This window comes from Hyperolius riggenbachi, chromosome 9 (assembly GCF_040937935.1).
Source record: "Hyperolius riggenbachi isolate aHypRig1 chromosome 9, aHypRig1.pri, whole genome shotgun sequence".
NCBI lineage: Eukaryota > Metazoa > Chordata > Amphibia > Anura > Hyperoliidae > Hyperolius > Hyperolius riggenbachi.
Genome location: NC_090654.1, coordinates 243,768,492 through 243,794,337, shown reverse-complemented (window position 1 = coordinate 243,794,337; position 25,846 = coordinate 243,768,492). Strand labels below are relative to the sequence as shown.

The window sequence follows — 25,846 nt, the reverse complement described above, 5'->3', positions numbered from 1 at the left end:
CAACTTACTGGTAGTAGTACCATAACACTAAAAAATTAACCAAGGTAGGCACTAGGCAGGTAGTAACTGTCTTTATAAAGGCAGGCATAGTTAACAACAGCACATGCAGCAGCCACTTCATGTCCCCCTGTGTCCAACAATAGGGGCCAGGAACTCACCTTCCACCCAAGCCTGGTTGATTTTCAGGAAGGTGAGTTTGTCCACAGAGGCGTGGGAGAGCCGAGAGCGCTTCTCTGTGACCACGCCACCGGCCGCACTAAAGCATCTCTCTGAGAGGACACTGGAAGGAGGGCAGGATAGGAGTTCCAGGGCGTACTGGGAAAGCTCGCTCCAGATGTCCAGTCTCTTGACCCAGTACTCCAAGGGGTCCACGGGGCTGTCGGTGTCATTGAGCCCGCTGGATGACCCCATATAGTCAGACACCATGGTGGTCAGTCGTTGCTTGTGCTGGTTGGTGGTGGATGCTGTGGCGGGCACCTCTGTTCTGGGCTGCTGCACTGCATACAGGCTCTTGTTGCTGCTGCTGCTGGTGGTTGTTGTTGTGCTGCTAGTAGTGTTGGGCGAACAGTGTTCGCCACTGTTCGGGTTCTGCAGAACATCACCCTGTTCGGGTGATGTTCGAGTTCGGCCGAACACCTGACGGTGCTCGGCCAAACCGTTCGGCCATATGGCCGAACTAAGAGCGCATGGCCGAACGTTCCCCGAACGTTCGGCTAGCGCTGTGATTGGCCGAACGGGTCACGTGGTTCGGACCCGAACGCGCTCTGATTGGCCGAACGGTCACGTGGTTCGGGTAAATAAATACCCGAACCACGTCATATCTCCGCCATTTGTCTGTGGGTTTAGCTTTGGGTAGGCAGGCAGGGTAGTTCGCGCTCCAGCCACGCTAGCCAGGGTCCCCCCTGTCATTGTGTCACTGCTGGGAACAGTAGTACACCGCTTGCTCAGCCACACTATATAGCATTCTGTTTACTGCCACTCTGTGTACCTCGCTCAGCCACACTATATAGCATTCTGTTTACTGCCACTCTGTGTCTGCTGGGAATAGTAGTACACCGCTTGCTCAGCCACACTATATAGCATTCTGTTTACTGCCACTCTGTGTACCTCGCTCAGCCACACTATATAGCATTCTGTTTACTGCCACTCTGTGTCTGCTGGGAATAGTGGTACACCGCTCGCTCAGCCACACTATATAGCATTCTGTTCACTGTTCTGTGTCTGCTTGGAATAGTGGTACACCGCTCGCTCAGCCACACTATATAGCATTCTGTTTACTGTTCTGTGTCTGCTGGGAATAGTGGTACACCGCTCGCTCAGCCACACTATATAGCATTCTGTTTACTGTTCTGTGTCTGCTGGGAATAGTGGTACACCGCTCGCTCAGCCACACTATATAGCATTCTGTGCACTGTTCTGTGTCTGCTGGGAATAGTGGTACACCGCTCGCTCAGCCACACTATATAGCATTCTGTTCACTGTTCTGTGTCTGCTGGGAATAGTGGTACACCGCTCGCTCAGCCACACTATATAGCATTCTGTTTACTGTTCTGTGTCTGCTGGGAATAGTGGTACACCGCTCGCTCATCCACACTATATAGCATTCTGTTCACTGTTCTGTGTCTGCTGGGAATAGTGGTACACCGCCCGCTCAGCCACACTATATAGCATTCTGTTCACTGTTCTGTGTCTGCTGGGAATAGTGGTACACCGCTCGCTCAGCCACACTATATAGCATTCTGTTCACTGTTCTGTGTCTGCTGGGAACAGTAGTACACCGCTCGCTCAGCCAGAGTATATAGCATTGTGTTTACTGCCACTCTGTGTACACCGCTCAGCCAGACTATATACCATTGTTTACTGACACTCTGTGTACACCGCTCAGCCAGACTATATACCATTGTTTACTGACACTCTGTGTACACCGCTCAGCCAGACTATATACCATTGTTTACTGCCACTCTGATTCTGCTGGGAACAGTAGTACACCGCTCGCTCAGCCAGACTATATAGCATTGTGTTTACTGCCACTCTGTGTACACCGCTCAGCCACACTATATAGCATTGCGTACTCTGCCAGTCAGTGTGTATATTGCTGGGATCAGTAATACTCCACTCACCGTCAACCACTATATGAGCTCAACATGAGTTCCCCAGAGACCTCCGCTGTGAGCAGCACTCCCAACAACAGCAACAGCCAACGCCCCACGCAAGCTATAACATCCACCCCAGCAGCCAGTGGTCAGCAGCAGCCCTCCCCGGAGGAGAACGTTGTGTCCATCAGTCCGTCGCCAGAGCGATTAATGAGGGCTGCCATTGAGGAGATGATGGGGCCTGATGTGGAGGAGGAGGTCTGGCTCAGGCCAGCATCCCAAGTTAATGTTGAGGACGATGAGGGGTCTGTGTCTGGGGATGTTGGGGTGGCAGAGGTGGTGGGTGGGTCAGACTCAGGAGAAGAGTTGTATGATGAGGATGATGATCGGGACCATCTGTATGTGCCTCAGAGTCCGACCCCGGAAAACATGTTGTATCGTGTGTTTAGGTACTAAAATCTGCGTTCCCTCCCAGTAGTGTTGGGCGAACAGTGTTTGCCACTGTTCGGGTTCTGCAGAACATCACCCTGTTCGGGGTGACTATATAGCAGACTATATAGCATTGTGTTTAATGCCACTCTGTGTACACGGCTCAGCCACACTATATAGCATTGTGTTTACTTCCACTCTGTGTCTGCTGGGAACAGTAGTACACCGCTCACCCGCCACTGTATAGCATTGTGCTCTGTGTCACTGCTGACAATAGTGGTACACCGCTCACCCACCACTGTATAGCATTTCTGTACTGCCACTGTACTGCTGCCAGTCAGCGTGTACTTTAAGGATAAGTGAAATGAGGAAGAAATCCGGTGAAAGAGGGAGGGGCAAGGGAAGAGGTGTTTCCCCTGACGGTTCACGTACAGGCCACAGGGGAGCACCCAAGAAAACCCACTCAATACTGCCCATGTTGTCCAGGACAACAACCCTCACAGATCCAAAAGAACAGGACCAGATAATTACTTGGATGACCTCTCAAGCGTCCAGCAGTGGGTTAAGCAGCACCAGCACATCACGCACGAGGTCCGAGTCCTCAGCCAGTTAAAGTCTGGGCTTTCTTTGAAGACTGCACTGAGGATGTTACCATGGCGATTTGCAAGGTGTGCAAGACCCGCCTGAGCAGGGGGAAAAGTATTAACAACCTCTCCACCACCAGCATGAGCCGCCACATTCTATCCAAACATCCCACTCTGTGGGCAAACGCGGCAGGACAGGGTACCACCAGCAACACTGCCTCCCTTGGGTTCACCAGACTCACCACCAGACCCGCCTCAGCAGCAGCAGTAGCCCAGCCATTGCGTGGTTCACAACATTCACAAACATCAGACGATGCTGACACTGTCACTTTCCGGACTAGTGCTCTTGAGGTCTCCCAGTGTTCATCAAACACAACAACCAACAGCCCTTCGGTGTGCAGCGCTACGGTTGAGTTGTCTGTCTCTGAGATGTTTGAGCACAAGAGGAAATTGCCAGCAAATGACCCCCGGGCCGTGGCAGTAACAGCCAGCCAGCATAGCCAAGCTTCTGGCCTGCGAAATGCTGCCATATCGAGTGGTGGAGACAAACAGCTTCAAGGGCATGAGGTCAGTGGCCATCCCACGTTACGTTGTTCCCAGCCGCTACCACTTTGCGCGCTCTGCAGTGCCTGAGTTGCATGAGCACGTGGTCAGCTAAATAACCCGAAGCTTGAAGAATGCCGTTGCCTGCAAGGTTCACCTCACCACTGACACCTGGACGAGTGCGTTCGGCCAGGGTCGATACATCTCCCTTACCGCGCACTGGGTGAACCTTGTGGAGCCTGGCAGCGATTCCTCACCTGCTACGGCGCGGGTGTTGCCCACGCCGCAAACAGCTGGATAACAACAGCAGCACCTACCTCTCTGACTCCTTCTCCTCCAACGCATCTCAAAGCTGTACCTCATCCGGAAATGCTAACCCAGCACCAGCAGCAGTAGGATCGTGGAAGCAGTGCAGCACAGCTGTTGGCATGCGTCAGCAAGCGTTGCTGAAGCTGATCTGCCTTGGGGATAAGCAGCACACAGGGGAGGAAATTTGGAGGGGAATAAAGGAACAGACGGATTTGTGGCTGGCACCGCTGGACCTGAAACCGGGCATGAAGCTAGACACCTGGCACGAACTGGCAATGTACGCAATAGAGGTGCTGGCTTGCCCGGCAGCCAGCGTTATGTCGGAACGCTGTTTCAGTGCTGCCGGAGGCATCATCACAGATCGGCGTATCCGCCTCTCCACAGAAAATGCAGACCGTCTGACTCAAATTAAAATGAATCAATCCTGGATTGGAAACGACTACGCAACACTCCTGGACCCCAACCAAGTAACATGACCGATGAACATCTGGGATGGTTTAGCGTTTCCGGTCCCTGTTTATTGAACCTCTCATCTGTATTACATTTATGACTGCATGGCGGCAAAAAGCATTGCTGCTATATCCGCACGCTTTTTGTCCTCATGCAAGGCCTGGGTTGTTGTGTCTCACAAAGCGTGGCCTTCTCCTCCTGCGCCTCCTCCTGTTCCATCACGTGTGCTGCTGCTGCTGCTGCTGCTGCTGCTGCTGGGTTACCGTTGCCGGTCCCTGTTTATGGAACCTCTTATCTTTATTACATTTATGACTACATGGCGGTACAAAGCATGCTATCCGCACGCTTTTTGTCCTCATGCAAGGCCTGGGTTGTTGTGTCTCACAAAGCGTGGCCTTCTCCTCCTGCGCCTCCTCCTGTTCCATCACGTGTGCTGCTGCTGCTGCTGCTGCTGGGTTAGCGTTGCCGCGTGGTCCCTGTTTATTGAACCTCTTATCTTTATTACATTTATGACTACATGGCGGTACAAAGCATGCTATCCGCACGCTTTTTGTCCTCATGCAAGGCCTGGGTTGTTGTGTCTCACAAAGCGTGGCCTTCTCCTCCTGCGCCTCCTCCTGTTCCATCACGTGTGCTGCTGCTGGGTTAGCGTTGCCGCGTGGTCCCTGTTTATTGAACCACTTATCTTTATTACATTTATGACTGCATGGTGGTACAAAGCATGCTATCCGCACGCTTCTTGTCCTCATGCAAGGCCTGGGTTGTTGTGTCTCAAAGCGTGGCCTTCTCCTCCTGCGCCACCCTCCTCCTGTTCCATCACGTGTGCTGCTGCTGGGTTAGCATTACCGGTCCCTTTTCCTGGAACCTCTTATATGTATTACATTTATGACTGCATGCCGACAAAAAGCATGTTACCTGTGCAAAGAAAACAGACATTTCCCGCATTTAAAAGACAGTTTTCCCTTTGAAACTTTAAAATCGATTTTCTCAAAAACTATAAGCTCTTTTTGCTAAATTTTTTTTTCCTCTTGTACCCACTCCCAAGGTGCACATACCCTGTAAATTTGGGGTATGTAGCATGTAAGGAGGCTTTACAAACCACAAAAGTTCGGGTCCCCATTGACTTCCATTATGTTCGGAGTTCGGGTCGAACACCCGAACATCGCGGCCATGTTCGGCCTGTTCGGCCCGAACCCGAACATCTAGATGTTCGCCCAACACTAGCTGCTAGTGGCAATGGCAGGCACCTCTTGCTGGCTTGGCAGAGCAGTTACAGTGGGGGTGGAAGGCTGGGGGAATGCTTCCAGTAGTCTGCGCACAAGGGCCTCCTTCAACTCCCTTGTGCGTTGCTCGGTGGTGGATGGCGTCATTAAGTCTCCCAGCTTCCCCTTCAGACGGGGATCAAGCATCAAGGTAATCCAGATGTCCTCCCTTGAACGCATCTGGATCACCCGGCGGTCCCTGCGAAGGCAGCGCAACATGTGCACAGCCATGGGAAACAAGTGGGCCCTGCCAGCAAGATCTTCCTCGTCCTCGCCATTGTCCCATAACGCATGCCTGTCCTCTTCCTGTGCCATGTCGTTGTCCTCCTCAAACCGCCATCCACGTACAATGCCTGCTGCACTTTGCTCCTCCTCCTCCTCCTCATTCAGGTTAGGGACCTCCAACTCTTCCACTACCTGCTGTGAGCCCTCCTCTGAGCTGGACTGTGCTGCCATCTGCTCCTGTTCTTCCAACTGCCTCAGGGCTTCATCCCCACGCTCAATTAAATTGTCCATTGCCTGCTCCAGTAGACAAACCAAGGGCACCCACTGGCACACAGAGGCCCGCTCCTCACTGACCATCTTGGTTGCCTCCAGGAAGGGACTCAGCACCAGGCATACTTGCTGCATCAGTGTCCACTAAGTGGCAGTAATCATGGGGACTAGCTGGTTGCTGGGGACACTTGGGTCTAGCATGTAGGCCCTAAGAGCCAGCCTGTGCTGACACAGCCGCTCCAACATGGCCAGAGTCGAATTCCAGCGAACTGGCATGTCCGGTGTTGTGGCCTTCCATACTGCTGCTGTAAGGTGGACAAGAGTGCAGAGGCAGTGGCTGACAGGCGGAAAAAGCGTACCACCGCCCGGGCATCCTGCAGCAGCTCGCTCATCCCCTGGTAGGTGCGCAAGAAGCGCTGCACCACAAGATTGAGCACGTGGGCCAAGCAGGGGATGTGCTGAGGTTTCCCTGCAGCACTGCTGCCACCAGGTTGGCCCCGTTATCGGCTGCCACATACCCCACTTCCAGGCCTCTGGGGGTCAGTCACCTCCGCTCCTGCTTCCTGAGGGCGGCCAGGACGTTGGTGGCCGTAAGCCTCTCCTTCCCCAGGGTCACCAATTTTAAAAGGGCTTGGCAGTGCCGAGGCTTGGCGCTGCTGCTGCCGAGGCGGGCTTGCTTTCCGGGTGCAGAGGGAGTGTCGTGACAGTACCCTTCTGCATCCCCCCTGATCCCGCGTGGTGGCACCACTAGCTGGGCTGATGCGCTCTTGTCCTCCCTCCCTTCCATCAGTGTCACCCAGTGGGCCGTAAAGGACAGGTAGCGACCTGTCCCAAATCTGCTACTCCACGAGTCCATGGTCACGTGGACCCGCTTGCCCACAGAGTAGTCCAGGGAACGGGCCACGTTTTCCACCACAAACTTGTGGAGTGCTGGGATCGCGCTCCTGCTGAAATAGTGGCGACTGGGGACTTGCCACTCGGGGATGCCAAATTGGAGCAGCGTCCGCATGGCGCTCCCCTCCTGCACCAGGGAGTAGGGAAGCAGCTGTGATGCCATGGCCCGGGCCAGCAAGCCATTTAGTTTGCGGATCCGCCTGTGGCTTGGAGGCAGAGGCTTGGTCAGACCCTGAAAGGTGTCGCTCAGCAGGGTCTGACGACGCTGGGATGCAGGGGAGACAGAGGAGAGAGACGAACACTGGCTGCCAGCCTCAATGTCTGTGTCCTGAGTAGCCGAGGTGGAAGAGCGCTTGCGTGCTACTACTGCTGCTGCTGCTGTGGGGGATTCACGACCCTGAGGGATGGATGATGCTGCTGCGCTGGTGGGCCTTCTGCTCTCAGGAACCCCTGCCAGCAGTGCCTGCTTCCTCTTAAAGTCTGCATACTCGCGGCAGTGGCGGCTTCTCAGGTGGCCCTGGAGGGATGAGGTACCCATCTTGCTCAGACTTTTCCCACGGCTCAATCTTTTGCTGCATAACCTGCACACCGCATACCTTTTGTCATCAGTACATTCCTCAAAGCAATCCCACACTGGTGACTTTAATTTACTGCGGCCCCCACTAGCAGAGGGTGCAGCGGAACAATGTGTGGTAGTAGTTGCCGGGGGTTGCATGGTGGTGGTGCCGGCTGAAGCAGTGTCCTGTCTACTTCCTCCATGCCCACTGCTGCCGATGCCCCTACCCCTGCCTGACATATGGCGATATCCTTGCCTAGGCTGAGGTGACTCGTCATCCTGCTCTGCCTCTGACCATTCTTCCACGGACTCAGCAGGCTGCACATAGTTAGGGTCCACAACGTCATCATCATCATCAGCAGCAGCATCATAATCCAGCTCTTCCTCTGACTCCCCCGCCTCCTCTTCTGTCCCTACATCCCCAGACACAGACCCCTATTCTTCATCACCAGAACTCAACAACGCTTGTGATTGTGGCCCGATCTCAATCTCTGCCACATCAGTCCCCAGTAAGTCCTGATATTCTTGCATCAGCAGGTTCCCAGAAGCCGGACTGAGGTACAGAACGCTGTCATCCTGGGAGGGCTGCTGACCAGTGGGTGCTGGGGCGGATGTCACAACAAGCGTGGGACGTTGGCTGCTGCTGCTGCTTGGAGTGGTGCTCACAGTAGACGTCTGGGAGGAAGTCATGATGTCCATGAGTACGTCAGGTTCCATTTGCTCAACCACCACACGGGGACCAGAAACTTTAAAATATTTGGACAATGGCGTCCGCTGACTCGGCCCAGGCTTTGCTGCCCCCCTTTCTGCTGCATCACGACCACGTACAGCTGGGCGTCCTCTCCCTGGACGTGGAGCAGTCCCAGAAGTGGCTGAGGCAATTGAACTCCCTTTCCTCTCACCCCGCCAGACATGTTGCTAGTAATGAATCACTGGATGCAGTGGGCACAGTACAAGGTCACTGAAGGATGCACCAGGCACAGTACAACGGCACTGAAGGATGCAGTGGGCACAGTACAAGGTCACTGAAGGATGCAGTGGGCACAGCAGTGGGCACTGGATATACAACTAGGTCACTGAAGGATGCAGTGGGCACAGTACAAGGTCACTGAAGGATGCAGTGGGCACAGCAGTGGGCACTGGATATACAACTAGGTCACTGAAGGATGCAGCAGTGGGCACAGTACAAGGTCACTGAAGGATGCAGTGGGCACAGCAGTGGGCACTGGATATACAACTAGGTCACTGAAGGATGCAGTGGGCACAGTACAAGGTCACTGAAGGATGCAGTGGGCACAGCAGTGGGCACTGGATATACAACTAGGTCACTGAAGGATGCAGTGGTCACAGTACAAGGTCACTGAAGGATGCAGTGGGCACAGCAGTGGGCACTGGATATACAACTAGGTCACTGAAGGATGCAGTGGGCACAGTACAAGGTCACTGAAGGATGCAGTGGGCACTGGATATACAACTAGGTCACTGAAGGATGCAGTGGGCACAGTACAAGGTCACTGAAGGATGCAGTGGGCACAGCAGTGGGCACTGGATATACAACTAGGTCACTGAAGGATGCAGCAGTGGGCACAGTACAAGGTCACTGAAGGATGCAGTGGGCACAGCAGTGGGCACTGGATATACAACTAGGTCACTGAAGGATGCAGTGGGCACAGTACAAGGTCACTGAAGGATGCAGTGGGCACAGCAGTGGGCACTGGATATACAACTAGGTCACTGAAGGATGCAGCAGTGGGCACAGTACAAGGTCACTGAAGGATGCAGTGGGCACAGCAGTGGGCACTGGATATACAACTAGGTCACTGAAGGATGCAGTGGGCACAGTACAAGGTCACTGAAGGATGCAGTGGGCACAGCAGTGGGCACTGGATATACAACTAGGTCACTGAAGGATGCAGTGGGCACAGTACAAGGTCACTGAAGGATGCAGTGGGCACAGCAGTGGGCACTGGATATACAACTAGGTCACTGAAGGATGCAGTGGGCACACAAGGATGTCACACTGTGTAATGAGATGCTCATATGCCAGCGAGCGAGCAGTGGGCTCTGGGCACTGCACAAGGTCACTGACAGAATGAATGAACAGCGCTGGCAGAGAGTGGCGGCGCCGGCGGTGTGACTGGATGCCTGCAAATAGTACAAGTGTATAACTGTCACTGGAATATATAAGTGAACACTGAAGCTGCACTAACCTGCCTGCCAGCACTACACACAGATAATCCCCACTCCCACTACACTGACTACACTGCAGCACTGAACCTGCCTGCACTACACACAGTTAAATAATCACTAGACTCCCACACTCCCACTACACTACACTGACTACAACTAACTACAGCAATCACTCACTGACTAGCTAACTGTGTACAGTATAAGAGCAGTGTTAGCAAAAAAAACGCTTTGTTTTTAACACAATAAATGCACTTGCTCAAACAACAATGGCCTGGAGATAATCCTCTCAGCACCACAGTCTAGCAAGGACAGAGCTTTTCCATCATGGCCGCTGCTTTATATTCAGGAGGGGAGGGCATAGCTCCCCTCCTGTGATTGGTTGCTAGGGCCTGGCTGGGGCACTCTGATTGGCCTGCAATGTGTCACTTCTGCATAGTTTGACGCATTTCCGCAAACCACGACTTCAGCACCGGGTTTCACGAGTGTGAATGCGGATTTCTGTCCGCATTCACGCGAAGCCGAAGTAGATTTTCGTGGTTGAAAATCTATTCACGGCTTAGCGTGTCCGAGGTGGAATGTGTCAAAAAGGTCGTGAATCCACGCGTAAGCGTGATCACGACCTGGCGGTGAGCACCACTGTCTGTGACTCCCCGTAATACATTGGATACAGTCTGAGGCCCGTGGACTTTCCATTGTGGTTTGCATCAGGAATAGCCCATTCTGGCCTACCCGACTGTTGCAAATGTACAGCTGGTCAACTACTGCTGGCAGCCTGCTGCCAACAGCCCACCCCTTAATTTCCTGGTGCCCTAGGCCATGGCCTTTGTGGCCTTGCCTAAAATCCAGCCATGTAAGTGGGTCTTGTGATCTCTATGTATAAAAACCTAATCAGGTTTTCTGGGACAATTCAACCTAACCAATTGCCGAACCTCAGGACAGCATTTGTCCCGAGGACCTCTGAGCCCAGAAAAAACAGTTACTAATATGACTGCAAATGGTCAAACTGCCATTTTCAACAACACTCCTCAGACATACACAGCACGTTAGTTTACAGGCACAATAGTTCCCTGCAGGCACAAGAATGTGTGGGAGCTTCTTATATAAGCCATTCTACTAAAATAGCAAAAGGTGTGGCGTCTGCATGCCAGCTAAGCACGGGCCTAAGTATGATACATCCTATTGTCTTGCCTCTCCCTCTTCAAGTAAACTTCAATTCAGAGAAATAGGTTAGTCACGCTAATGTCCTATTTTGAAAAAAGAACGCCACTTGCCTTGGCTTTTGTGTAGATATTCTGACTCTAATTCATCCCAAGTCCCTGACTCAGAACGAATTTGCAGATCTAGTGCTCTGACTACATTGGTTGAATGGTTGGTGATTCAGCTGCAAAAAGATGCTCACAGCAGTTAAGCCTCTCCTCTGACATTTTTAAAGAAAAAAAAGATGGCAGCCTTTATATTCCTTTCACTAGAGCAGGGGTATCAAACTCAATTACGTAAGGGGCCATAATCTAAAACAATGTCTAAGTTGCAGGCCACTTTTTTTTACATTAAGATTTTTTTTCGAACAGTCTCAAACTAAGTGGAGTAACTATAGCGACCTTGGGGGCCTGCTCCACCCCTTCTGCAGAGTAGCGCAGTGGAGCAGTTTAATATTCACCTGCTCCAGTTCTGTTTTGGGCCTCCTCTGATTTTCCTGCCAGCCACACACTCTGTAATGCATACCTCAGGCTCCTGAGGCATGTCGCATGATTGGGAAAAGGAGGTATGCAGCTTAGAGCGTGTGACTTCCAGGAAGAACAGAAAAGATATAATGGATTGGCTGGAACTTCCCCTTGAAGACTAGTGTTATGCTTGGACATATGGTAAAGGTGATGTAGCAAGAATGTCCCCCCCCCCCCTACTGTGCTCACCTGGCTGTGTCAGGCCCACAGATCAGCGTAGCTGCTAGGGCTTAGCTTTTCACCGTTGGGTCTCTCCGGTGCTTCCGCTTGCAGCCATTAGGTGTCTTCTCTGGGCTCTGCCTTTGAAGATGGCACCAAAGAGGAGAGACATACTTAGTGGCTGCAGTGGAAGCACTGGAGAGAAGCACCGGAGAGACCCGATGGTGGAAGAGGTAAGTAAGCCCTGGCTGCCACACTGATCTGTGGCCTGACATAGCCAAGGGAGCACAGGAGGGAGGCCTTGGTGGAGAAGGAAGAAGTCTGGGGGGGGTAGGGAGGGGGGTTGTTTTGAATGTAGGAATGGGGTCCCCTAAAGATTTTGCAGGAGGCCCCTTAGGATGTAGTTACAACCATATCTGGACTGGAAGTGGTTGGTGAATGATGGCTCAATTAAACTCCCAGACAAAGGTTGCAGACTCTTTACGCCTGGTAACAAAAGATTTTTAATAAATCTGGGCCAGGTTTGCAGGATTGTTTTTGTTCTCCTGTGATCTGACACACTGGCCCGACCTATGTAAATCAGAGACACAGTGTCATTCTTCAAAGGTAAAACTATTGAATCTAGAGGTCTCACCTTGGGAAAGTTTTCGGACGTAGCCTTCATTATTGACAATGTACTCAATCCCCTTGTGGGAGTTCATCAACGTCCGGACACAGTTGATGCAGGTGAGCTGCAGGAGTGCATCAGAGATCCTCGATACTCCTCTTCCTGACAGCCTGTCCAAGGCCTCCAGCAGAAGATCCAGGCCAGAGAGCTCCAGGAACTGCACCATCCAGTTGTCATCACTGCTCTCCAGCCTCTTCTTCAGGCCAGAATAGTTCACCACAGATGGGATTTGCAGGAGACGGATACAAAGTTCAGGATCCGCATTCTCTAAATTGGCCTCACTCTGGTCGGTCTCTTGAGGGGACAGCTTCTCCTTCAGACTCGCCCATTTGTTCAGGGCTCCAGCTTTGCTCAGTGACATCTTTGGCAGTTTTTCCTAGAAAAACAAAGGCCAAAAATTCAGATATTAACGGCATAACTTATACTGAAATGCTGTATAATTTTATTTGAAATTGTGGAAACAGTTTTCAATTAGAAGCTACCTTTAATGAATACAAAACTGAAAAAAATATCAGCATTAATAAAGAATAAATGCACTGCACTGGTAACCAAAAACCAAGTAGTAGGAAACCACACCAGCACCAGTATATGCTGCTCAACCATGTTTTTATTAGTAACATTACATATACACATGGCACAATTATTTGCAACCTCACTTTTTGAACCTGCAAAAAAGTCCTGTACAATGCGGTACAACTTGCTGTGTATGGGTTCACCCAACCACCTATATAAAAACAGTTTTCATCATCGGCCCATCCTGGGTGATGGAAATCCAGTCTCTGTGGTATAATCCCATGTATAGATAATGCTTATTCTAAAACAGGGATAATTCGAGGATCGTAAAGTACTTGCAGAGACTAATTGCAGAAGTACCACTAATATGATCAATAACCATAAAGTGCAAAACAAAAATCTTAAAGGACAACTGTAGTGTAGGTATATGGAGGCTGCCATATTTATTTCATTTTAAGCAATACCTTTTACCTGGCAGCCCTGCTGATCTATTTGCCAGAATTAGTGTCAGAATCAAACCAGAAACAAGCAAGCATCTTGTCATTTTATTCATTACAGTTAGTGGTGTAGCTGTGGGCCCCAGTGCAAGTGTTGCATTGGGGCCTTCCAAGCATGCTATACATAACAATTGATACGGCACACCAAAACCAATCAAGGACAACCACAGTGTCAGAGGTGCAAGAAGGGGATGGGAATCAGTGTGTTAATGATTACTACTATGCCAAACATCTATAGAAGTGATTATTACAAGAACAGGACCAATAAGGATACTGTGTACAAGTCAGAGGCGCCAACAGGATAAAACAAAACGATAAAAAGGCTTGGGAGGCAGTGGTGGACTTACCTCCCGCAAGCAGACACCAGAAACTGTCTATGCAATTGATACAGAATTTAATGGCATACTCCAAAAAGAGGGACTGCGACGTGTTTCGCAGGCATAGACCTGCTTCCTCAGGCAATAGGGTGAAGGAGCATACAACAGAAATTGGTACGGGTAACACCTGGCACCTCTACCTAAGATCCACCCTTGGTGGAGGGGGATACCCCATCTTTTTCCTATCTACAGAGAGCGTCTTCTTAATCCTGAGTGAGGACGGGATAATCTCTTCACCTGCCTATACAGTGGTTGCCTTTGCGGTGCCCCTTCTTTGTGAGTATATCTATTGTACTCGTTCAAAATGTTCTATCTACTACAGTACTTACTACACTATATTGGGCTCTCGGTTTCCCTTTGTATAGGACCAATAAAGAGCTAATACTGTGGTTGAGAGTGGGCCCCATGGGGCCCCTCTAGCCCAAGGGCCCCGATGCGGTTGCTACCTCTGAACCCCCTATTGCTACGCCACTGATTACAGTTCTTCTTTAATGCTTTAAGATTAAATGTCAAAAAAACGATTTGTGCAACATTGGGGCTTGTACAAACAATGTAGAGTAGAATTTCACTTTCAAGTAAACCTTAACTGAGAGGGATATGGATGTTTCCTTATAAACAATACCAGTTGCCTGGCTGTCCTGCTGATCTCTTTGGCTGTGGCTAAAAGTATTAGAGACACAGGATCAGCAGGAGAGTCGGGCCACTGGTATTATTTGAAAAGGAATAATCCATATCCTTCTCAGTTTAGGTTCTCTTTAATCTCCCTGGCGGTTTGTTAAAATCCGCCAGGGGGCAGCAAATACCTTTTTTTTTATTTTTTTTTATTTTTTTCATGTAGTGAGACAATGTCTCGCTACATGATAGCCGCTGCTGAGCGGCATCCCCCCAGCCCCTCCGATCGCCGCCGGCGAACGGAGATCAAGAGATCCCGTTCAAAGAACGGGATCTCTTGGAGGGCTTCCCCCGTCGCCATGGCGACGGGGCGGGATGACGTCACCGACGTCATGACGTCAAAGGGGAATCCGATCCACCCCACGGCGCTGCCTGGCACTGATTGGCCAGGCAGCGCACGGGGTCTGGGGGGGGGCGGCTGCGGCGACGGGTATAGCGGCGGATCGGCGGGCAGCGGCGGCGATCGGAGGTTACACGCAGCTAGCAAAGTGCTAGCTGCGTGTAACAAAAAAAAAATTATGCAAATCGGCCCAGCGGGGCCTGAGCGGTGCCTCCCGGCGGCATAGCCCGAGCTCAGCTCGGGCTTATCGCCAGGGAGGTTAAAGAGAACCCGAGGTGGGTTCCAAGAACGCTAATTGCACACAGAGGCTGGGTCTGCATATACTACCCAGCCTTTGTTGCTATACTGATTCCCCCATAAATCATACGCCGAGCATTAGCATTCTTAGAACCCACCTCGGGTTCTCTTTAAGAAAGCATTATTTTTTGTTATGGGGGACTGTCACTCGTGTTTAGAGTATAGCTCTACTATAAGTATCTTATTAACTTTCCATCGCAGCTTTCCATTTGCCTCGGTTTAGCCGGCCTGAGAGAAATTCCTTAGAGAAAGAAGCAGAGCAGAGAGATTACTGTATGTGGGAGTCACTGGAGCATGCTGTATTACGTTTATTCCTTTATCCCTGAGCTGAACACAGACCAGCACACAGTATGAGGATTGTCCAGCAACAATCGCTGTGTATTTCCCAGTCCTTCCCTCCTGCACTGATTACAGCTGGTAAACAACTGCCAGCTCATCCAGCTGTTACACTCCGTGCCGGCAACGCCTTCCCACAAAGCTGGCAGAGATCTCCACCGCAGGACTTGGAGGAATCTGGATAAATCATCAAGAGTAAAGTTTCAGGATATGTTAAAGTGAATATCGCTGAATCCTGGAACATGCAAAATGTATTCACGTCAATCTTTTCCAGTCTTCTTACTATCTAGCCTAAGGAATGGGACCCACAGGAGCTTTGGAGCGCCAGCCAGGGACGGATTTCAGGAAAGGACACAAAGGCCCGGGCCTTGGGTGGCTGCAAATGAAGGAGGCGCCTGGATATGAACAACAGGATGAAAAGGCGCCCAGAGAATGATAAAATGAATTAAAAACAATAAAATAAAGTTTGAGGTGGCTTACCTTAATGGAGACAAATTCATATAAAATTAACTTTAATAGCACTGGCAATGCATTTCGTGGGTCCCTGCCAACTTCCTCAGGTCAAATCAAGTGCCTCACTGTGTGAAGAGCCAAGGTTTGAGCAAGAAAGGCGCTCAAACCTTGGGTCAGCGTTGCGATTCTTGAAAAATGCATGCAGCATTGAGATTGCGCATCGCACTGCCGCGCAGCGCATATGATGGGAATGGTAGAAGGGCTGTCTATGCCCTTCTACCGTTCTTGCATGTCATACACTATACGCGCTGCCGTAATGCGCAAACACCAGCGCGTATAGTCTGAACGGGACCTAAGGCTTTGTACAAATGCTAAATAAACGGCACTGTCTAAATACTATTATAGCTCTCTACTGCAACATTAACAGAAGAGGCAGATGGTGCAGCAACATTTCGATATGACCCTTTCTCAGGCACTGTCGCCTCCTGAATAACAAATACACACAATCGCAGACTGCCAGGCTCCTGGTATTGTTAAAAACTAAATAAATATGTTAGCATCATGACAGTTAAAAATGGTGCACAGCGCCAGGGGAATTAAAAGGGCGCCACATAGACTTACATTATATAACGCTATTTAGCGTTATAAGTGTTAAAAAATGGCGCAGGCAGTGTGCCTTACACTTATAACGCTAAATAGCGTTATAAGTGTTAAAAAATGCAGAGGGCAGTGGGGGTCGGGGGGGGGGGGGGGGGGGGGGAAAGAGAGGCAGCGGGACACTGGAGGGCATAGGCATCGGGGGAGGATGTGTGCAGAGGCATACGTTACCTTGTCTTGGGCCGCAGATCGCTCCTTCCCTCCGCTCCTTCACTTCCTAGTTTGTTTGCTGTAGTTCTGCAGCTGGCCAATCACCATGTGGATTCAGTCTCCGCATGGTGATTGGCCGGCTTCAGGACTACAGCAAACGAATGGAAGAAGTGAAGCAGCGGAGGGAAGGAGCGATCGCCGAGCACCGGCCCAGGACAAGGTAACGTATGCCTATTACAAACATCCTCCACCTATGCCCTCCAGTGTCCAGCTGCCTCTCTCCCCCAATCCCCGCAGCCCCCTGCATTTTTTCATGGCGCACCGCTCTGCAATAAATGTATCATAAAATGCTATTTATCGTTTTAATGTATTTACATTAAAACGGTAAATAGCATTTTATGATACATTTATCGGCAGAACGGTGCGCCATTTTTCTCCCTGCGCCATTTTCAGATGGACCCGTTAGCATACACATCCCCCTCATTTTAGGTTCTCTTTAAAGGGACTCCGAGCACCTCTCATGGGCATGCCTTTAAGCCAGACGACTTCCAACAAAGTCGTGCTATGACCCCTCTGGAGGAGCCTCTTGCAATGGCCATGCGTGTCACTTCCTCTTCCTGCTTCATTCAGTGTTGCACTTCTCTAACAGAGAAGACAGGGGTGCCCGGACGTTATAACACAGCCAAGATGGCAGCCGCAATTTTTAAATTAAAATCGAACGAAAACTATTTGGTGTAGAACTTCGATTCATGCATCGAATGAAAGAGGAGAGCACAAGCTACAGAAAGGTATGCATCTTTAAGTACTTTGCAGTACTCGGCGGAGTCTTAAAGGCGTACCCATGAGAGGTGCTCGGAGTCCCTTTAAAACGAGTCCTGACTGACGGTTGAGTTTTCTACTGTTTAGCTGTTTCATTCAGTGATCACCAGGTGTTTATAAATGTCAGCGATTGGATGGTGGGACAGACGGATGCTAGTACACATTTGGGAAGAGCTTTGGAGGCATTTACTGCCTGTGAGATGCTATATAGGGCGTTTTTCTATTGCCCAGGTGCCACAGTACCAAACATCTCATAAAACACCGGCCATGTGTACAATTAGTAACATTCCTACATGTGCCATTTTCCTGGTAATGTCTGATTGTTTCCCAGCAATGAAAATGCCTGGTAAAACGAGTCTTGTTCTTTTGAATTACTTCTACATTGTTGATTTTTAAACTCATAAAAAATGTCTGTAGTTAATCACTGAAAAGTAAAACAATGGCAGCAGACAGGGTTGGGCACGCAAGTCTTGTTTAATCATTAAAGCACGCCTGCATTGTGTCAGCTAATGTTGTGTAATGTGCTATCACATACCTGCATGGTGTATTCACTACCGTGCATTCAGATAGCCTTGCTAGCAGTCGTATACAGAGACCAGCGGGCCATGTGTCAGACTGGATGACCTTCTCTTCTACGGACATCCTCTGGCCAGTCTTTGTTCATCCTTCTTTGCAGATGTTTGCCTTTCTTTGTCCCTGGCTGGTCTCCACCCACCTTACACCTGTTACCTGTCTGTCTATAATGTACTGAGCTTCTCCACCCTGCACGCTATGCTGGCGAAACTGCCTGAACTGTTCTATGTTTAGTCTGCTACTTAAAGGGCAATTCCGCTTCCAACATAGATCGGTACTGCACAAGCCTTTTTGTAACTTAAAGTGTACCAGCAGTGAAAAAAAGTTCCCCAAATGGGGTCTTACCAAGGTGCAGGAAAGCTACTGAATAATCCAGAGGACCCCTCATCCCCTTCCTCCTCCCCATTCTAGCGCGGGACCCCTCAAAGTCCCTTAAGGGCTGGAACCCACAGGAGCGCTTTTGGCAGCGTTTTGGCAGCACTGCGATACGCTAGCAGTTTGCCAAAACGCTGGGCTAATGTTAATGGATGGGGCAACTTCCACAGGAGCGTTTGCGTTTCCCAGAAACGCAAACGCAGGACCTGCAGCATTTTGGGAGCGTTAGCGCTTCAATGTAAAGTATTGAAACGCTAGCAGAAACGCTCAGCAAAACCTAAACTGAGCGGTTTTGCTAGCGGTTCAGCACACTGTAACAAAATGAAAAATAATTCACAGGACCAATCAGGATAAAAACGCAAAACGCAAAACGCTAGGCACCCGCTGGGGAAAAAAATACAATGTTGCAAAACGCGACCAAAAACGCGCATGAATTCGCTTGCAAACCGCTCAGACAAAACGCTAGCGGTTGCGTTTGCGGTTTTCAGTGGGTTCCAGGCCTAACAATGGCTTGACGACAAGCCCGGCCAGATAGGACCAAACAGGCTCGTCTTTTTCTGTCAAGCCCAGAGGCGGATCGTCCAGGTGGCGGAGGAGGACGGCGAGGGACCCATCAACCTGAAGGAGGCTGGAGGAAGCCCCAGATATGTATAGAATAAAACTTTATTCCTCATCACAGGTTTACTTTAAAATCCAAAGTGTAGAGACCAGCACCATCAATTTGTATATGCTCTTTTTTAAGAAAGACACATTGACATGAAAATGTGACGTTTCGGAGGGGACCCCCTCCTTTCTTAAGCCAGTGTCAGTGTCTGATCATACAATTCCAACACAGCCTTATATACTAAACATACCTTGGAGCCTGTTTGAATGTGATTGGATAGGCTCCAAAGTATGTTTAGTATATAAGGCTGTGTTGGAATTGTATGATCAGACACTGACACTGGCTTGAGAAAGGAGGGGGTCCCCTCCGAAACGTCACATTTTCATGTCAATGTGTCTTTCTTAAAAAATACACCATGTTTATTTTCTGTGAACAGTCTTTCTTAAAAAATAAAAGAGCATATACAAATTGATGGTGCTGGTCTCTACACTTTGGATTACTATTGGAGCCAGGAGTGCTGCCTGATTCCGTGACCTGGGCACATCAAGGGAGATCTGACAGGAGTGCTGTCTATCAGTACTTTACAGGTTTACTTTAAAAGGCATTTTATGTATAATGTGAAAATATCACCTAGGAGAAAACGAAGGAGAAAAACATACGGTAATTGCATATGAGCCTATGGGGTAGATTCATTAAGCTGCGTTCTATGCACGCCTTACATAGCAGCGCTTGCCATGTAATGAGTACTCCTTCCCTTAGTTACATGCGCTGCTTCCATAGCGACGCATGTAACTTTAAATGTGGGCGGTCCTGTGAAGTATCGCTACCGTGAAACTTCACTAGCGGCTGATACTATGTCAATTAACATGTTTTATTTTGAGCAATACTACTGCGCAGGCACAGAACTCTCCAGGCCACAGGAACATGATGAGGGATGCGCACACGGTGGAGCCGCGCATGTGCAGAAGAGTAATATCGGCTGATTGAATGGGCCAAACAGGACAGTAAGGGAGGCCATGGTGCTCAGGGGGCTGGTGGAAGCCCCTCGTAAGTATAAATAGGGGCCAGTGAACCATCTCAGGTTCACTTTAAAAAGGGACCTTCAGAAAAGCTGGATTTCAGGATAAAGGTGTTATATCGTACACTTACCTCCATGCTGTCTGCCTAGCAATCCCCGACTGGCAGTGCACCTTCTATATACCACAATGAAGAGATCTCACTGCTGGCAAAGTTCCTGCAGCTATAGATGGAACTGATGGCTATTTCTGGGCCTGATCACTGATATGTGGAAATAATGCAGCACAAGGGAGCGTATCAGGACACTTGGGCTATACTTGCGAAGCAGACCGTCCTCTAAGCTCAGTGACCGTTACTTCTCAACCCCGGCCATGCAAGACACTGACGTTAGCAAGGTTACTCATCTGCTGCTGTGATCAAAATAACTAACAAATGTATCATATTTAAACCACTTCCCCACCACAGGCTATTTCCCCTTAAAAACTACAGCAGTTTTCACATTTTACGCCCCTCTCATTCATCCGCCAATAACTTTATTGCTACTTATTACACCAAAATGATCTATATATTTTTTTTTCGCCACAAGGATGGAAGTACTCCTGGGTTGCAGCTTGGCTTCCGATTAGAGGAAGCTAGCAGAGGTGGGGAGCGTCGGGGGGAGCCTGTCATGGAGGCGGCGGTGAGTAGGAGGCTGATTGACAAGCCTCAGATAAACAAAGCAGGCTAGTGAAAAGCAGATTGTCGCTTGCCTGGCGATATTTGCAGGGGGGACATCAGAGTGGAGGGGGGACTGGCAGCGGCAACCAAACAACACAGAGGCATGTCATTGTGCACATGACATGCCTCTGGGTCCAATAAAGAATTACAAACTCTGCCTCAGGTTATCTTTAGGTAAATATGGGACAACTTTGTGGGGGTACTTTATTGTTTGCTAGATGCTGAAAATGTGAGAAATATTAGGAGAAAAGTTTATTGAATTAGGCGAGTGCCTGCACAGGAAAACATTTGTGCCTGGAACAATGTTTTAAAAGGCTCAGTTCCCATCTGTTGCCTCTGCTGCCGGGCCCCGTGTGGCCAGTGGGAGCAGACAGTGTAGTCTGATGGTCCGCTGTTGTCTGGCTGTCTCGGGGCAGATGCGTTACCACCATAGGATATATGGGTAACGCATCCACCTGCCTGTCCGGAATAATCACGGACTGTACAGAAGTGCGGCCCGCTTACCACAACGGATCCGTTGCAGACTAACAAGTGTGAACTCCTATATATAAAATAGGATCCGTCCACTGTCAGTTTTACTGTGCAGTAAACCGGACAAAAACAATGTCTGGTTTACTCTCAAGTGGGAACTCCGCCTTAGGGCCCGTTTCCACTACCTAGTGATGCGATTGCGGCTAACTAGCCGCATTGCATCACTTCCGCCGCCGACCGCATCACTTCCGCATCTCCCGATGCGGAAGTGAATTGAGGAAATGGGACGCGGCTGCGGGCGTGCGAAAATCTGCAGCATGCTGCAGATTCTCGCATTGCGCCGCACAGTGGAAACTCTTCCATTGCTGTGCATGTGTTTCAGCACACCTGCGGTGCGATGCGGCTATGTAGCCGCATCGCACCGCTCCTAGTGGAAATGGGCCCTTAGGACTCTTGGTCTAGTAGCCAGTGTTATCTCTATAATGCTAGGTACACACCATACACATTTCTTTTAGATTTTCTGTTAGATTTACCTGCCAGATAGATAATTTCCAATATCTAACCATCTAGCAATTAGGCATTGTTCTACTCAGCAGGAGATAACCTGAAGACAATGCACCAGAGATAATGACCAGTCTCTACAGAAAATAATCTAATAGAAAATCTAACAGAAAAATCTAACAGAAAATATTACGGTGAATTGTACGGTGTGTGCTAGGCATTAGAGTGTTCATCCCACATCTTGCCCTTGTTATACAGCACATTCTCTCATCTCCAGAGGAAGGAAGCAGTAATTAGTATCTCTGCACTGGTCTGGTTAGATAATGGGTCCTTTATTGTTGTCGACACAGCTGGACGGAACTGGGTGAATCAAAACCTGAAACCGTCTACAAAGTATTTGTTTTGCAACTTCGCTACTTCACATAAAGCTGACCTCAATTAATCCCTCACCCTTCCATAAAGCATGTGTCTGTGATGTAGGCAGAGCTGTGAGACAACAGTCTCTAATAAAAGTGTTTTTTTTTCCAAAGCGCTTGGCCCCGGGCACCTGAACCAATACTTTAGTGTGCACCCCACGCAAGACTCCGAATTACTTTCTCCCTCTAAGTTGCTACGACTTGGAGGCAGGGCCAGCGCTACCATAGAGGCAAAGGGGGCAAATGCCCCAGGGCCCCCAAGTTCTGCTGGGCCCCCCAGGTCCCCCCCTTCTTGAGTTGTGCTCCCCAGGGCCCCTGCAAAGTTTTGTCAACATAGGGGATCAACTGTCCCAGCGTGCTGCTCCATCCATTCTTATCATCTTCATCCCTGTTTGCTGCCTATTCTCCATGAACCCGTGCAGGTCATTATGCAATAATATGTTCTGGGTCACTGAGAAGCGGCGTCCCTGCAAGGATGAAGATGAGAGTGCATGGACTGGAGCAGCGCTATGCTGACAAAAACGGTGCAGGGGACCCACAGAGTACAATAAAGCTGAGGGGAGAGATCTGGGGAGGGGGCAACATTTGACTCAGGGGCCAGTGGGGTAAATATGCTGTGTGAGTGGTGGGAGGGTCAGAGGGGCCCCCTCAAGTCAATTTTGCCCTAGGGCCCCATTGTGGCTTGAACCGGACCTGCTTGGAGGGGTAATGGTATTAAAGCCGCCAGGAATTTGAGCCCCAGCAGGGTGAGCGGTCATTCAGCTCACCCTGCGCCCCAACTCACTAGAGGCATACGTGTTTTTTTCCTATTACATTTTGCTTTTAGAGGCAGTTCCTCTACTTGTAAACAGGTTCAGTTCTGGGAGGTTCTGTTTGAGGTCACACCGAAGCAGATTTTAACCTCTTGACGACCAGCTAACGCCGATTGGCGTAAACTGGTTGTCTGCGGGTTACCATGGAAACGGCCGCTCGATCGAGCGGCCTTTCCATGTCAGTTCATGGAGGGTGTCTCCGTGAACAGCCGGAGAGCCGCCGATAGCGGCTCGCCAGCAAAATGTAAACAGGCGGGGAAGAAATCCCCGCTGTTTACATAATACGGCGCTGCTGAGTAAGTCAGATCGGCGATCCCCGGCCTCTGATTGGCCGGGGATCGCCGGCATATGATAGGCTGAAGCCTATCCCACAATGCGCAGGACAGATATCCGTCCTGCGCAGCCCAGGAAGGGAGAGGGAGGTAAGGGGAGGGAGGGAGCGCACAAAACGCTGCGGAGGGGGGCTTTGAGGAGCCCCCCCCCCGCTACCCACTAATGGCCGGCAGCGATCAGACCCCCCCAGCAGGACATCCCCCTAGTGGGGAAAAAAGGGGGGTAGTCTGATCGCCCTGCTGCACTGCTGATCGGTGCTGCGGGCTGTAGAGCCCACGCAGCACCGATCAGTGAAAATTCCCCTGGTCGGCAAGTGGTTAAAATAAAAAAAACTGATACTCACCTAAGGAGAGGAAAGGGTCTGGGTCCCATAGAGCCTTCTCGTTCTCTGCGTTCCCCCACAGGCTTCCCCCGTTAGCAGTCCACAACCAATTGGTCGTGGACTGATCTCTTCTGTGTTGGGGAGACTTTGTAAATCTTGGGAAGCAATCAGGCTTCTGAAGACGGGCCGCTCCATACTGCGTACACGCGAGATAACTTGCATGTGCACAGTACAGAGACGCCGGTCTTCTGGAACCCGAGTGCTTACGAAGATTGACGAAGTCTCCTGTGGTAGGAGATTCGAATGGGGGGGGATCCTGTGTGGGAACAAGGAGATCGGCAGGAGACCAGGAAGGCTCTATAGGACCCAGAACCTTCCCTCTCCTTAGGTGAGTATCTGTTTTTTATTTTAATACTAACTTCAGATTCTCTTTAAGTCTAGTCATGTATTATACATGCTGCTACACATGGTCAAATTATTTAAGGGCAACTCCACATTTGGACATACACCATCAACAAGGGCTGCACGGTGGCGTAGTGGTTAACACTCTCAGCTTGCAGTGCTGGGTCCCCAGTTTGAAATCCCAATTTGAATCTTCGTGATGAATGTGCCTTCCTGTAATGAAACTGTGGGTACTTCCTCCATCAGCCTAGGCTGGCTTGAATTTCCCATCAGAACTTTTTTGATTTAATCACTGTACTTTTGATTTGAACTACATTAAGACTAGTTACAACTTTAGATAAATTATTCTTAACCGGTTTGGGACCGGCCATAGTTAAAACGACCTCGCATTTGCGTTTGGATAAGTTTGACGCCACATAGTTTTTAACACCCCATGCTGTTTCAGCTGATCTTAGCTCATCTCATCTGTCTAAAAACAGCAGAGTTCCATACCTCAGTCAGGAGCTGTTCTCATTGGCTCCTGGTCCCCTGACCACTGTGAGCCAATCACAGTGATCAGGAAGTGTAAAAAAAATAATTCTGGTCCTTAAAGGGAACCTAAACTGAGAAGGATATGGCTTTTTCCTATTAAAATAATACCAGTTGCCTGACTCTCCTGCTAATCCTGTGTTTCTAATACTTTTAGCCACAGCCCCTCAACAAGCATGCAGATCAGGTACTCTGACTGGAGTCAGACTGGATTAGCTACATGCTTGTTACAGGTGTGAGATCCAGATACTACTGCAGCAAATTGATCAGAAGGAGAGTTGGGCAACTGGTATTGTTTAAAAGGAAACATCCATATCCCTCTCAGTTTAGGTTCCCTTTAAAGTGTACCAGAGCTGAAAATTAAAAAGATTTTATACATACCTGGGGCTTCCTCCAGCCCCATCCGCCAAGATCGCTCCCACGCCGCTGTCCTCCGCTGCCTGCAGCTACGAGAACCGTCAGTCGGAGCCAGTCTAGCGTAAGAGAAACGCTCTGTTTACGTATCTCTCCAGCAGCCGCTGGAGAGATACGTAGAGGGCGCACTTCACCTGTGTAGACTGGCTCTGATGACGTCAATGACCCGGTTCTCGTAGCTGCGGGCAGCGGAGGACAGCGGCGTAAGAGCGATCCTGGCGGATGGGGCTGGAGAAAGCCCCAGGTATGTATAAAATCTTTTTTAATTTCCCCAGCTCTGGGTCCCTTTAAGGGGCCATAGCCTGTCGATCCGCAAGTAGTTAAGGTGAGCCTGAAGAACTCACTTCACATTTGATATTTGTGTTAAAAGAGGAAAGGCTCTGGATAGCATATAGCCTTCCCCATTCCAATCCTCTGTTCAGCCTGTCGTTCTAGCTGACTGCCAGTTGTCCTCTGGTCTACCTACTTACCCCGCCAGGTCAAAGAGCTCTTCAGAACCAGTTTCATCGCCTAGTAGTTCCAAGGCCAAGCACGTCGCTACTGCACATGCGGGAGTCTGGTCCGCACATGCATATATTCACTATCCATACTACTACTACACATACAATTCATTATATCACACATTTTTTTTCGTTTCAGGTATAATGCAAGTACACTATTAGTTTATACATAGATACTTTCAGTTTGTCTTCAGGCCCATTGGGCCATATGCAATTCATTTTTAATCCTAAGTTTTCTCCAAGGTGATATTTTACACCTTAACAATAAATAACATGCATTTCAAGCTACCAGCAAACAAGAAAATACTCAGGATAATTTTGACAGTAGTTAGTTTTTCACCTACTTTTTAGTACTTATTCAGTTGCAGATTGCTGCAAAGTTATTTTAGACAGAAGAT

At 49.7% G+C, this 25,846-nt stretch overlaps 1 protein-coding gene across 3 annotated transcripts in view; it reads right to left on the bottom strand.

Moving 5' to 3' along the window:
• INF2 (inverted formin 2) overlaps positions 1-25,846 on the bottom strand; it is a 189,828-nt gene that overhangs the window by 105,160 nt on the left and 58,822 nt on the right. For all 3 annotated transcript variants that reach the window (XM_068254230.1, XM_068254231.1, XM_068254232.1), the window contains exon 2: positions 12,320-12,728. In XM_068254230.1, the coding sequence (XP_068110331.1) occupies positions 12,320-12,728 (409 nt within the window). The remainder of the gene's footprint in view (positions 1-12,319; positions 12,729-25,846) is intronic.